General features: G+C 41.3%; 1 protein-coding gene across 1 annotated transcript in view; it reads left to right on the forward strand.

Moving 5' to 3' along the window:
- The window catches only part of BLTP3A (bridge-like lipid transfer protein family member 3A), a 72,933-nt gene that overhangs the window by 36,471 nt on the left and 21,505 nt on the right, over positions 1-14,957 (forward strand). The window contains exons 5-12 of the mRNA XM_061399026.1: positions 2,658-2,847; positions 3,297-3,437; positions 3,859-4,029; positions 4,941-5,130; positions 10,786-10,872; positions 11,401-11,571; positions 11,966-12,105; positions 14,713-14,854. Coding sequence (XP_061255010.1) covers positions 2,658-2,847; positions 3,297-3,437; positions 3,859-4,029; positions 4,941-5,130; positions 10,786-10,872; positions 11,401-11,571; positions 11,966-12,105; positions 14,713-14,854 — 1,232 coding nt within the window. The remainder of the gene's footprint in view (positions 1-2,657; positions 2,848-3,296; positions 3,438-3,858; positions 4,030-4,940; positions 5,131-10,785; positions 10,873-11,400; positions 11,572-11,965; positions 12,106-14,712; positions 14,855-14,957) is intronic.

Raw genomic sequence — 14,957 nt, forward strand, 5'->3', positions numbered from 1 at the left:
GTTTCTCAAGAGGCACGTCAGGTGGTCTGGTATTCCCATCTCTTTCAGAATTTTGAACAGTTTGTGGTGATCCACGCGGTCAAAGCCTTTGGCATAGTCAGTAAAGCAGAAATAGATGTTTTTCTGGAACTCTCTTGCTTTTTCAATGATCCAGTGGATGTTGGCAATTTGATCTCTGGTTCCTCTGCCTTTTCTAAAACCAGCTTGAAATCTGGAAGTTTACTCATTAGTTTCCCTATTTTTAAATTTATATAAATGTAATAATATAATACGTTGTCATTTGTATCTACATACTTTTAGCTCAGCATGATGTTTTTAAAAATCATCCATGTGGTTACCTGTAGTTATTTTTCATTAATCCTCATTACTATATGATATTCCATTACATGCCACAATTATCTATTCTGTTGTAGATGGACATTTCATTTGTTTCTACTTTCTGGCTATTTAGCATACTGTTGCTACATAGGACTGTCCTTTTTCATGAGTGTGGTAGTTAATACGTGACTTTATGCATTTGTCAAAACCTTGTATGTGTATCCTGCAAAGAATGATCTTTTCTATATGTAAGTTAAAAATTTAACTTTTAACTAAAGAAAAAAGAATAGTAATGCTATCAACATTCTTATGCATGCTTCTTAGTGAACATACGTACACATTTCTAATTTGTATGTATCTACAGTAAGTTGACTCATTGGAAAAGACTCTGATGCTGGGAGGGATTGGGGGCAGGAGGAGAAGGGGACGACAGAAGATGAGATGGCTGGATGGCATCACTGACTCGATGGACGTGAGTCTGAGTGAACTCTGGGAGTTGGTGATGGACAGGGAGGCCTGACATGCTGCGATTCATGGGGTCGCAAAGAGTCGGACACGACTGAGCGACTGAACTGACCTGAACTGAACTGACAGTAGAGTTGCAGGGTCGTAGGCTATGCATATGTTCTGTTTTAGTTCATACTGCTGAACAGTTTTCCAAAGCACTTACACCAGTTTCGCCCCAGCAGTACATAAGCGTTCCATCTGTTAGCACTTAGTCTTGTCTCTCTTTTTATTCTAACCACCTAATAGTTGTGTCAAATTTTATTTTTAGTTTACATTTTTTGATGAGTTATTAGACTTTCAAATATCCTCTTTCATAAAGCATTGATGTTTTCTCCCATTTATTTTGGGGGTTATTTATATTTTTCTCTTTAATTTGTAGAAGTTCTTTTTATATTCTGGAAACAAGTCCTTGGTTACATACATGTATTACACATATCTTCTCTTACTGTGTAGGTGTCTTATCACTCCTAATGTTATTTTTTTATTGATCACACATTATTCCACTGTGGTCCTATATATCTTTATTTCCCTTTATGGTTGGTGCTTTTTGTGTTTTATTTAAGGAATCTTTTCCTATCTCAAGGCGTGAAGATATTCTCCTATGTTTTCTTCTAGCTGTATTATTTGACCTTTCACATTTAGATCTACAGTCAATCTTGAAACTGGTTTTTTGTTCATTTGATGCAAGATGAAGGTCAACATTATTTTTTCTTTTTACGTTTAGCCTCAAACTGACCACGCACCGTTATTGAATTTTCCCTACTTCACTGTCATTTTTGTCCTGAATCAAATGACTCTCAGTGTAGTTTTGATACATGAGTGAGGTGGAACATCTTTTTATCTTTAATATCTATTTGCATTTATTTTTCTGTGAACTGTCCCTACTTTGTCCCATTTGTATTGGGCTATTGGTCTTTTTCTTTTCAGTTTTGTGAAACTCTTTCTATATTAGAGATATTAGCGCTTTGTGATATAAATTGCAGAGAGATATGTGTGTGTGTGTGTGTGTGTATGTGTGTGTATTCAGTTTATAATTCCCAGACCTTTTTATCTGTTATAATGAAAACTGTGTCACTGGCATGTCAAGAATGTCTGTGTTTTCCATGTCTAGAAGGACTTTAAGGATGGCCTTCATTTCTCTACCTGCTGTTTTGGCCTCTGTGACGTACAGCTGTGCTCTCTGGGGTGGGTTTGACAGGCAGAGGTGGGTCTGTTCTTGACTTGATTTCACAGGGTTAAACCTCACGCTCATCTGGCTGTACCTCTTTCCTCTTTCACCGCTTTCACAGAGCATGTTCTGTCTTTGAAGACATTATTGAAACCGACTGTTTCCTTTCTGTAGTGATAATATCTCTCCTCACAGACAATAGTCAAATATTTATTCAGGTAGTTTGTGGACTTGGAAAATATTTTTTTCAACTTATTCTAACCAGAAGGAGATTGTTTCCAGGTCAACTCTTTCTTTTATTCCATTCTTAAAAAAGAAAAAGCTCATCAGAAAGAGTACTGCATCATCATAAAAATTTTAGAAATTTAAAAAATATAAAGCAGAAGTGGGAGGAGAGAACTTTGAAAAAACCGTCCACAGTTCTAGCATCTAAAGACAGGCATTATTAAAAGTCTTAAGTCTTCCATTATAAAGAGTATGTAGAGGGAATTCTCTGTTGTCCAGTGGTTAGGACTCAGCATTTTAACTGCCTGGGCCTGGGTTCAAACCCCCTGTTAGGAAACTAGGATCCTGCAAGGCATGGGACAACCAGAAAAGGAAAAAGGTGTGCTAATGCCAAAGTCTCACATGGTCCTGAATATTGATCCTGCCTTGTTTGTCCTAGTGAGTATGGCTTTGCTGAGAAGGTGGTGGAGGGGATGTTCATCATGGTCAACTCCATCACCATCAAGATTCACTCCAAGGCCTTCCACGCTTCTTTTGAATTGTGGCAGCTCCAGGGCTATAGTGTCAACCCCAATTGGCAGCAGAGTGACCTCCGCTTCACCCGCATCACTGACCCACACCGAGGAGAGGTGACAGCCCTGCCATTGCAAGGGGGGAGAACGGGAGGGTTCAAAGGATTCATTAAAAAAAATTTTTTTATTTTAATTGGGGAATAATTGTTCTACAGTATTGTGTTGGTTTCTGCCATGCATCAATGTGAATCAGCCTTAGGTATACACATGTCCCCTCCTTTGACCTCCCTCCCACCTTCCACTCCATCCCAGCCTTCTAGCTCCCTGTGTCATATAGCAAATTCCCAATGACTGTACTCCTGTCTTGGGTCAAAGGCTTCCCCATTCTTGGGAGCCCAAGAAGCCCTTTTCCTCATCTAAGAATTTGTGATGCACTGCCTTCTGTGAGCAGGGTCCCAGCTAAGAATGGTGGGGTCTCTGCCTCGATAGTCTTGTCCCCTTGGACTTCCTGCCTCTTGATTAATTTCATCCACAACGTTAAGGGATTTTACTTTTTTTCCTTCTAGGTTTTAACATTTAAGGAAATAACTTGGCAAACACTTCGAATTGAGGCAGATGCTACAGACAATGGTGATCAGGACCCAGTCAGCACTCCGTTGAGGCTGATTACCAACCAAGGCAGGATCCAGATAGCCCTCAAGAGAAGAGTGAGTGTGTTCTCTGTCCTCACGAAAACGTCCATCTTTTGTTCTCCCAGACAGTGCTGGAGTTGGTGTTTCCTCCTCTTCGTGTGTTATTGGCCCCTGAAATGACATTTGAAAGGGGAGGACCTGCAGTTCAGTGTTGCACAAAATCTACTATTGAGGGAACATGTCTATTTCCATCATTTTAATTTTGGAAATAGCAATTTTTACCTGTATATGGGGACATAGGCAGTTGATTATTACTGCTTTTTGTTAATCACAGAAAACTTTTGTAGTCTGGTAAGAAATTAACTCTCCAAAGTACTTGATATTTTCTTGTATTGAGGATTGAAAAGCCATCTCTGAAATTTGTTGGGCAGTACTCACTTTAAGGAGTTGGGATGGTACCAGATGTGGAAGCCTGTGTTCTCTGTGACCCCTCCAGACCAAAGATTGCAATGTGATAGCCTCCAAGCTGATGTTCCTGTTGGATGACCTGCTCTGGGTGCTAACGGACTCGCAGCTCAAGGCTATGATGAAATATGCAGAGTCACTGAGTGAGGCCATGGAGAAGGCTGCCCAGCAGAGAAAGACCCTGGCCCCTGAACCTATACAGGTTAGAGGTGAAACAGAGACCCTTGGTGGTGGTGGGGAGATGGCAGGCCAGACCTAATTCACACCAGCATAGGTGGAGCCTGGATTTTGTTCCGCTTATTTGGGAGAATGTGTCATTCACTTCTATGTGTGCATAGGCTCTGCCTGTGCCTTTATCCAGTATTCTCTTCATTTGGTGCCTCTAGTGTGTTAGGTGTACAGTGCTGGCCACTGGAAAGCCTCTTGTTCCTGACCCTGAAGCTCTTGCTGTCTTAAAATATGGACCATAAACAAGTAATTACAATATGATGTGACAAGTGCTATAATAGAGGTAAATAGTGTGCCAAACACAGAGCAGAGGGATCCTGGGCTGAGAGAGGGTACTTAGGGAAGACTTCTTGGAGGAGGTGTTTTAGCATCAGTCAGGTAAGTTCTGGGTGGGAGGGAAGCTTAGAAAGCAGTTCAAATGTCAAAACAGGACTCTGACAGTTACTAGATTAATTATAATTTGGCTTCTTTGGATTCTTTGGGTTGTTTAGACGGGACAGACCTATGTGAGCTACCAGGCGTACTGTTATGAGGGGCATCACTGTACCTTAGGAAAGACTTAATGGGCTAGAAGTAAAAAGATGTGTGTTTATTTATATGAATGTAATACCATATATAATTGTTATCATTATCACATAGAAAAGCAAATGAAGTTCCGCCATATAAAGAAACAAGTATAAAATTTTTCAAGGCTATAAAAGTGAAAACTTAGGAGATATTGCTATTCAGTGTATAATAAAGTATATGTGATTAAAAAGAATGATTATGAGAGGGAAGGGACATCGTATCAAATTGTGATTTTCTTCAGGCTGAACTAAAGCTTAAAGAAGGCCAGCAAGGACGCTGTCCGGGTCTGGACGTCTTGCTTTTCTCTGTCACACATAGATCACCCCACCTGCCCCCAGCGCCCAACAGTCCTGGGCCCAGGCGTTTGGTGGCAGCCAGGGCAGCAGCAGCAGCAGCCGCCTCGGCCAGTACTTTGAGAAATTTGACGTGAAAGAGTCCTCCTACCATCTGCTCATCTCGCGCCTGGACCTGCACGTCGTGTGTGATGACAGCCAGTCCCGAGAGCCAGGTATCCGAGGCCGACCTGGGTGGGCGGCCCATCACTGCCTGCAGCTCTGGGGGATGGAAGGCTCTTTCCAGACTCTGTTGGGGTATTTTGTTGGCTTCCCATATCACAGCCCTCCTCAGGTCTCAGCGCTCCTGGGGCAGCTCTCTGTTACTGCTTGTCGGCCTTTAGGGTCCAACAGAACCGCCTGAGAGGCAGTAAAATACAGGGGCTGGGCCTCTTCCCAGACCTCACCAAATAGAGCCCAAGCAGTGTATCCTTTTTTTTCCCTCCCTAGTGGGCATTGCTGACCACTGTTATAAGCTTTCCAGAGGGTAAATTCAACTATTGGAAACCTCAGAATTTTCAGATCTTTGAGTCAGTTTATATATAAATGTGTTCTTCCCAAGCAGAGAGGTTACAGTGTGTTCTTGTCATACTTTTTCATCCATTAGAGCAATTGTTATTAAACACACATACACGTTTATTCAGAATGAAAAGTAATTGACTCATTGCTTTCCTTTATAAGTCTTAGGAAAATCCCTTCACTTCTCTGAGTTTCTTCATTTGTGAACTTGAATTAAATCATTTCTTACTCACAGGTTGTATCAGGCTCAAATGAGTTAATATACTGAACTTGGAGGGCCTTAATCATAGGCCAGTGTTTGGATTATTAGTTCTCTGCTGCTGGTTCCGTCAGTTCTCCTTGCTCCCCCTTGGCTCCCCTTTGCTGCCAGCTCTGGGTTTAGATGCTGTCGTGTGGTAGCTGGTTCTCTGGCTGCCTTATCGTCTCTGGAGGTTGTGTTTGCCTCTTCATGAGACTTAGACTCACCTTCCTTGGAGGAACCTACCTTTTATTCCTGGGTCACCAAGCTGCATTGCCGCTTGCTCTGCTCTGCCTTGGTGTTGAAAGGACTTAGCCTCTCTGCACTCCCACGATGAAAGAGCTGAAGGAGCAGTGACAGGGTAAAGATGGCTTCTGCCACTCACTGGTTTGCTACCCACTCATTTTGAAGGTTCTTTGCTAAACCAATTATTATTTTGTTTGGTTATTTCTTCCAAGTGTTACTGTGAAGGCTTTGGAGTTTTGTTTTGTTATGATTCCTTTCAGAAATCTTTATTAAAAATACATTTGGAGAGTTTCATCCTCTTGCTAGATGAGGGTGTAGAGCCCTGTCTTCTTCCTGTAGCAGGGTTCTGTAATCCACACTAAGATGTGAATGGCTAGCCCTCCCTGAAGCCCCCATTTATTTATGAAGCTGAATTAATCTACTCGGTGGATTTTAGGGACATTTTCCATGAGACAGAGGGAGAACGCCCAGCCAACCATACCCAGGCGTGGCATATGACTGTGTGAAAGGCCAAGGAACATGAGGAGTTCTTGTGACTTTAATTCTTCCCCTTGGATTTGGGAAGAAAGGAGAAGGAAGAACCGTGTTATAGGAAGGGCTCTAAGGTTGTCTGGAGTTGTCCTGGTCAGTATGGCAGCCACTAGCCACTAATGGGCACTTGAAATATGGGCTGATCCAAATTGAGTGAAGTTTTGTTTTGCTGTGCCATACAGCGTGTGGCATCTTAGTTCTCCAACCAGGGATCAAACCCATGCCCCCTGCGCTGGAAACATGGAGTCTTAACCACTGGACCACCAGGCAAGTCCTGCTGATCCAAACCCCACAAGTGTAACATACATGTGGGATTTCAAAGATATAGTACAAAAAAAGACGCAGAATACCTTGATAATTATTTTCATATTGATTGCATGTTAAGTAATAATATTTGGAGTATGTTGGTTTAAAGTGTAATAATAAAATTATTTTTACTTTTTGAAAGAAAACCTTTTTAATGTAGCTACTAGAAAATTTTTAATTATGTGGCTTATGTTACATTTCTATTGGATAACATTGCTGTAAGAGCTCCAGGAGTTGGTGATGGACAGGGGGGCCTGGCGTGCTGTGATTCATGGGGTCGCAAAGAGTCGGACATGACTGAGCGACTGAACTAAACTGAATTGAGAACTCTCTGTCCAATATGGTAGCAAATAGAGAGAGACGTGTGGCTATTTAAATTAAAATCAAAATTAAATAAAGTTAAAAATTCAGTTCCTCATTTGCGGCAGTCACATTACAAGTAATCTGTGGACCCTAGGTGGCGTGACAAAGAGTCGGACACGACTGAGCGCCTGAACTGACTGATGAACCCTAGAAGATGTCCATCATCACAGAAAGTTCTTTTGGACAGTGCTGCTCTAGGGATCGGCTATATCTGTCAGCTTTTTCTTTAAGGACACTATAGCCTGGATGTTGGGGCCTCTGACTAACACACTTATCTATCCCTTGGTACTGGAGGTGATGTTGTTGGAAACTTTGTAGGTCATTGAGGACAGGGTGGCTTGGGGTGGGGCAGCACTGTCTCTTAAAATCAAACTGGAGCAGCTTCCAGGAGGAGGTGAGTTGTTGATGAGGAAAAGAGTGTCATTTGCCTCTTTAATTATTTCCCTCAGGTTAGGGGCTGTGAGCCAAAGCTTTCTTTATCTCTCTTCAGGGTAGGCTATCCTCTTCCCACCATCTCACTAGAGAATTTTAGTCATTTATATACACTATTTACTATTTGTCACCTATGATTATGTGTTTATAATTATATATGTTGATAGTTGGTAATTTGATTTCAATTCTTTGATTCTAGATCATATTTTAATATGTTCAGTCTGTGTAGTCAATTGTTCTTTTAGTTCCAAACAAATCCAGTAGGAGCATGGCTGTGAAATGCCCTCCCTCCAGCAGCCGAGGTCATACATTTTCAGCTGGGATGCTATCACCCTCAGCAGTAAAAATCCACTCTTTTCTTTTAAACAGATATTTATTTATTGATGGGCTTCCCCAGTGGCTCAATGGCAAAAAATCTGCCTGCAGTGCAGGAGATGCAGGAGACACACATTCGATCCCTCTGTTGGGAAGATACCTTGGAGAAAGAAATGGCAACTCACTACAATATTCTTGCTGGGAACATTCAATGGACAGAAGGGCCTGCAGTACTATAGTCCATAGGGTTGCAAAGAGTTAAAAATGACTGAGCATGCACATAATATTTATGGATGTAGAATTCACATAGCATACCATTCACCCATTTAGAATATACAACTCAGTGTTTTAAAGTGTAGTCATAGGGTTGTGTGATCATCACTGCAATCTAATTTGAGAACATTTTTGTCATCCCCAAGAGAAACTCTGTACCCACTAGCTGCCAGTCCCCATTTTGCAGCTCTGAACAACCACTGAGCTTTCTGTCTTGATGCATGCCTGTTCTGGACATTGAAAATTGGTTTTTTGGTGAGGATCAGGGATGAAAAAAATCTTAGCTATAGCAGTGCTTAACTCTATTTCACAAAATTTTATTCCTTAGTATTTAATTTCTCTTATTGAGTTTTCTTGGGTATCATATGAGCAACGTTGATATTGAGTTCACAGAAGATTAGGGCTATAAACTATGGCAAATAGGTGGCTGTGATTAGCGGACTTTGAGTCTTGAAAGTCCTTGATCTCAAAGTCAGATGGTGAGAGGTGGCTTGTATATACTTCTTGGCTGCCACTGGTTGCCTCATCAGTGTTGTTTATATTTAATCCTTAGGGTATTTTTTTTTTTTTTTTGGCCATGCCATGTGGTATGCAAGATCTTAGTTCCCTATCTAGGAATTGAACATGTACCCCCTGCAATGGAAATGCAGAGTCTTAACCATTGGACTGCCAGGGAATTCCCATTAATGCTTAGTACTTTTGTAATTTGAACTTTGAGAATTAAATAAAAATAGTTTATATTTTATTATTTAATTCCACAAATTGTTCAACAAGTCAGTAATTTAATTGTGTTGAGAAAATATTGACACCATCTGAATGAATATCTAGCACCTAGTTAAGCGAAGAGTCGGACACAACTTAGTGACTCAATAACAGCAAAGTTAAGCCAAAAGTTATTTTCTCATATTAAGTGAAAGTTAAAGGTTAATGAAAAATAATTGTAAGAAATTAATTAAAAATTTTTGTTTATTTCAAAAATAATTTTGAATAATCTGATTATATCACTTATGTATTTATATAAATTGCTAAAATGCATACATGGTTCTACACATTATAATTTATATCAGAAATAAATTACATTAAAAGTTACTCAGTAAATACAAAATTAAATTCAATATTAATAGCTTTAAATCTTTAATTTTACTTTAAAAAATTATTTATTTATTTATTTGTCCACATGGCATGCAGGATCTTCCCCAACCAGGGACTGAGCCCATGCCCCCTGCACTGGTAGTGTGGAGCCTTAACCACTGGACCACCAGGGAAGTCCCAAATCTTTTAACTTAAAAAAATTATTCAGTCTTTCTTAACCTTGCATTGAATAAAAGGAATAAGCTTTAGTACGTATGATATACAGTGTATCTGTAGTAGTAAATTTCATAGGGAAGGGGCAGTTAGGTAAAAAACATCTAAACAGGCTCCTGTTGCTGCTAAGTCACTTCAGTTGTGTCCGACTCTGTGTGACCCCAGAGACGGCAGCCCACCAGGCTCCCCCATCCCTGGGATTCTCCAGGCAAGAACACTGGAGCGGCTTGCCATTTCCTTCTCCAATGCATGAAAGTGAAAAGTGAAAATGAAGTCGCTCAGTCGTGTCCGACTCTTAGCGACCCCACGGACTACAGCCTACCAGGCTCCTCCGCAACAGGCTCCTAAGAGGTACTAATTATGACAAAAAGGTTGAGCAGCAGTAACATTGGTGTAGGTTTACCTCTTGGTAGGATGGTGAATAGTCCAGAACTTGGGGTGGTAGTACCTAGATTGGGTGGAAATGACTCCCTGATTGTAGGTGCACCAGCTGACAGCTAGATGGTCCCACAGTATTTCCCATTCCTGGAAATAGGGAGGAAGGGATAGGATGGAAGTGCAGAACAGGACAAGTGTTCTTCATCACACATATGGAGAAGAAATAGTCCCTGTTCTTACTGTGCTTAGAGTCCAGTTGGAGAGATAAGATAGAAACACAGAAAGTTCATTCATTTAGTCAGAATTGAATTCAGGATCTACAATAGAATATTTGACCAATTGCAGACAAACTTCAATTTGTGTACACTCTTCTGTCTGTTTATAATGTCCTTGTTAGTGCAGTGGTTTTGTGTTCCATCATTCTTTGTATGTGCAGTGTGTAATAATGACTGTCCGATATCACAGTTTTAGCTAAGATATGGAAGGAAATAACATTGGTTCCTGTTTGTTGGAGAGTTTGGCTTATGCCTCTCCAGGAGTTGTATTGAGAGGCAGCGGTACTGGTATTGCCGGGTTTGGGGGAACCAGTCAGTCAACGTTGTCAGGTGTGCCTGTGGGAGACCTAAGATTGGAATTCTGGAATGCTGAGCTTTGCTGCTGCTTTTGCCTCTCTGGATATCGGGCAGCCATTTACGGAGACAATGGAATATGCTTTTCTAAAACAAACAAATTTTAGAGTATATACTTTGCAGTTCAAAAGAGGATAGCTCAGCCTTGCAAATCACCTACCATCATAGCCTGTTGGCTGCACTTATGAATCAGCCAGGCCTGGGAGCTGACCCTCAGGAGGACTTTTCAGTGCTTCAAGTGGTGTTTAGGCCTCTTTGTTTCTTATGCTACTTTTCACCATTATTTGTCTTTGTAGGTGTCTCTGCAAACAGACTCATGGGTGGTGCAATGCAGCTAACCTTTCGCAAGATGGCATTCGACTATTACCCCTTCCACTGGGCAGGTAGGAGAAGGCTGAATGCGTGCAGTTTTAGTGTGGCTGAGGTGTTGAAGACTGATGCCTGAGTTCACCCCTGATTGTCCAGCAGAAGGTTGCCTGGGATTGCAGCACAGGCTCAGAGAGGTGTTGGCTGTAGTCTTTTTTCAAGAGGACATCTCTGGAAACTTGTGGGGTCTGCTGTTGATGACTCTTTATCATTGATGAGAAGCAGGAGGGGAGGCAGTGCCTGAGATGTGGCATTTGATTCTGTGCTCTGCCCCTCACTTCCACTAATTTTAGAGCCTTTCCAGTGGTCCACGGTCAAAGATGCAGCAGTCAGCAGCTGGCCTTTAGGGAGCCTTAGGAAAAATCACATACAGAATCCAGAAGAACTTGAGTGCTCTCACTGGATAATTTTTTCTTATCTTAGAGAATTTTGGATTGGTGGTAAGGGATCAGATTCTGAACTATGGAAAGCTATACCAATGGAAAAGAATAATTAAGACATTGGATCATGATCTTAGGCTGAAATCTTTTTGCCTTGTTGCACAGGTGATAGCTGCAAACACTGGGTGCGTCACTGTGAGGCCATGGAGACCCGAGGCCAGTGGGCCCAGAGGCTGGTGACAGAATTTCAGAGTAAGATGGAGAAGTGGCACCAGGAGACAGATCTGAAACCACCCTGGCACCTGGGGGCAGACTCTTCCTTCCGGAGGAAAGCAGGTGGGTTATGAGGAGCTGGAGGAATCCTGTAACTTTGTCACTTGACATTTGCCTTTTGAGTATCCAGTGGCAATAAAGCACTGGCCTGGCTAATTATGCTAACTTTATTGCACCAAGAGACATTCATGACTTTTTTTCTTTATGGGTCCTGTTTGTCTCCAGGCAGAGCTGCAATGTGGAAGAGCAGCTGTTAACATATCTATTCCGTGTTCATCTCTGTTGCCTTGGTCTGAAGGAGAAGATGATTTTTGAGTTCCCTCCAGAAGCTTGCCAGTGTTGACAAGCTCTTTTCTACACGTACCATTAATGATCTTAAGAGTTTTTACTTTCTGAGTTCTGTTAATGAGAACTGAGTGTATCTGAATCTCTTTCCCACCTTCTTATTTTTACTTAGATTCTTTCTCCAGTCCTCGAAAGAGCCCCCTAGAAAGAAGCCCTTCTCAGGGCCGGCAGACAGTCTTTCGGCCTCCAGCATGGAACCGCCTGCGCTCTAGCTGTTTGGTCATAAGGGTGGATGACTTGGACATCCACCAGGTAAGGAGCCCATGATATGGGGAAACAGGGCTGCAAAGGCGGGGAAGCAGTTCATTCATTCATGTCTCTGCTTTTTAATGTGCTGTGTAGGTTTGTCATAGCTTTTCTTCCAAGGAGCAAGCATCTTTTAATTTCATGGCTGCAGTCACCATCTGCAGTGACTTTGGAGCCCAAGAAAATAGTCTGTCACTGTTTCCATTTTTTCCCCATCTCTTTGTCATGAAGTGAGAAGTGATGGGACCAGATGCCATGATCTTTTTTTTTTTTTTTTTTGATTTTTCTTTTTGTTTTTTAATTTTTTTTTCTTTTTGTTTTTTTCATTTTTTTCTTTTTGTTTTGATCTTAGTTTTTCAAACGTTGAGTTTTAAGCCAGCTTTTTCACTCTCTTCTTTCACTTTCATCAAGAGGCTCTTTAGTTTCTCTTTGCTTTCTGCCTTAAGGCTGGTATCATCTATGTATCTGAGGTATTGATATTTCTCATGGCAATCTTGATTCCAGCTTGTGCTTCATCTAGTCCAGTATTTTGCATGATGTACTCTACATGTAAGTTAAATAAGCCAAGTGACAATATACAGCCTTGACGTACTCCTTTCCCAATTAGGAACCAGTCCATTGTTCATATCTGCTTTTAACTATTGCTTCTTGACCCGCATACAGATTTCTCAGGAGGCAGGTAAGGTGGTCTGGTATTCCCATCTCTTTCAGAATTTTCCACAGTTTGTTGTGATCCACACGGTCAAAAGCTTTAGCACAGTCAATAAAGCAGAGGTAGATGTTTTTCTGGAATTCTCTTGCTTTTTCTATGATCCAACGGATGTTAGCAATTTGATCTCTGGTTCCTCTGCATTATCTAAATCCAGCTTGAATGTCTGAAAGTTCTCGGTTCACATACTGTTGAAGCCCAGCTTGGAGAATTTTGAGCATTACTTTGCTAGCATGTGAGATGAGTACAATTGTGTGGTAGTTTGAACACTCTTTGGCATTGCCTTTCTTTGGGATTGGAATGAAAACTGACTTTTTCCAGTCCCGTAGCCACTGCTGAGTTTTCCAAATTTGCTGGCATACTGAGTGGAGCACTTTCACGGTATCATCTTTTTAGGATTTGAAATAGATCAGTTGGAATTCTATCACCTCCACTAGCTTTGTTCATCGTGATGCTTCCTAAGGCCCACTTGACCTCACATTCCAGGATGTCTGGCTCTACGTGAGTGATCACACCATCATGGTTATCTGGGTCATTGAGATATTTTTTTGTATAGTTTTTCTGTGTATTCTTGCCACCTCTTCTTAGTATCTTCTGCTTCTGTTAGGTCCATACCATTTCTGTCCTTTATTGAGCCCATCTTTGCAGGAAATGTTCCCTTGGTATCTCTGATTTTTTTGAAGAGATCTGTAGTCTTTCCCATTCTATTGTTTTGCTCTATTTCTTTGCAGTGATCACTGAGGAAGGTTTTCTTATCTCTCCTTGCTATTCTTTGGAACTCTGCATTCAGATGGATGTATCTTTCCTTTTCTTATTTGCCTTTCACTTCTCTTCTTTTCTCAGCTATTTGTAAGGCCTCCTCAGACAACTGTTTTGCCTTTTTGAATTTCTTCTTCTTGGGGATGGTTTTGATCACTGCCTCCTGTACAGTTTTATGAACCTCCGTCCATAGTTCTTCAGGCATTCTATCTATCAGATCTAATCCCTTGAATCTATTTGTCACTTCCTCTGTATAATTGTAGAGGATTTGATTTAAGTCATACCTGAATGGTCTAGTGGTTTTCCCTACTTTCTTCAATTTAAGTCTGAATTTGGCAATAAGGAGTTCATGATCTGAGCCACAGTTAGCTCCTGGTCTTGTTTCTGCTGACTGTGTATAGAGCTTCTTCATCTTCGGCTGCAAAGACTATAATCAGTCTGATTTTGGTATTGACCATCTGGTGATGTCCATGTGTAGAGTCTTCTCTTGTGTTGTTGGAAGAGGGTGTTTGCTATGACCAGTGTATGCTCTTGGAAAAACTCTCTTAGCCTTTGCACTGCTTCATTCTGTACTCCAGGCTCAAACTTGCCTGTTATGATGAAAAGGCTCAAACTTGCCTGTTATTCCAAGTATTGACTTCCTACTTTTGTATTCTAGTCCTCTTATGATGAAAAGGACATCTATTTTTGGTGTTCGTTCTAGAATGTCTTGTAGGTCTTCATAGAACCATTCAACTTCAGCTTCTTTGGCATAGACTTAAATTACTGTGATATTGAATGGTTTGCCTTGGAAATGAACAGAGATCATTCTGTTGTTTTTGAGATTGTACCTACTTACTGCATTTCGGACTCTTGTTAACTATGAAGGCTACTCCATTTCTTTTAAGGGATTCTTGCCCACAGTAGATACAATGGTCTGATATAATTCCTTTGAATACCCCACTACAAACCTTTCATGAGAAAGATGAACTCACAGATCGTGTTTGTCAGGTGTGAGAATGCCTGGCATCCATGTGAAAATCACTCTATTCCCCGTGACAGACACTGGAAGAATTAATTATAGAAGCTTTATCCTACCTCAGAGGAAGCTGGAAATTCTGTTTGGGGTGTGGTACGGATGCTAACAGCCACTTGTGGTTGCCTAGGTTTCAACAGCTGGACAGCCAAGTAAGAAGCCTTCGACACTCCTGTCCTGCAGTCGGAATCTTCACAACCTCCCTACTCAGGTCTCTGCCATTCATATTGAGTTCACAGAGTATTACTTCCCTGATAATCAGGAGCTGCCAGGTAAGCATCTGCCCTGGTCATTTCCTCCCGTCTAACTCATCCTGTTCACATTAGTCAGCCTCGGAGTCTCCGTTCCTATTCTGTTAGGAGTTTTAGGTGTTTG

This window comes from Bos javanicus, chromosome 23, assembly GCF_032452875.1.
Source record: "Bos javanicus breed banteng chromosome 23, ARS-OSU_banteng_1.0, whole genome shotgun sequence".
Classification (NCBI taxonomy): domain Eukaryota; kingdom Metazoa; phylum Chordata; class Mammalia; order Artiodactyla; family Bovidae; genus Bos; species Bos javanicus.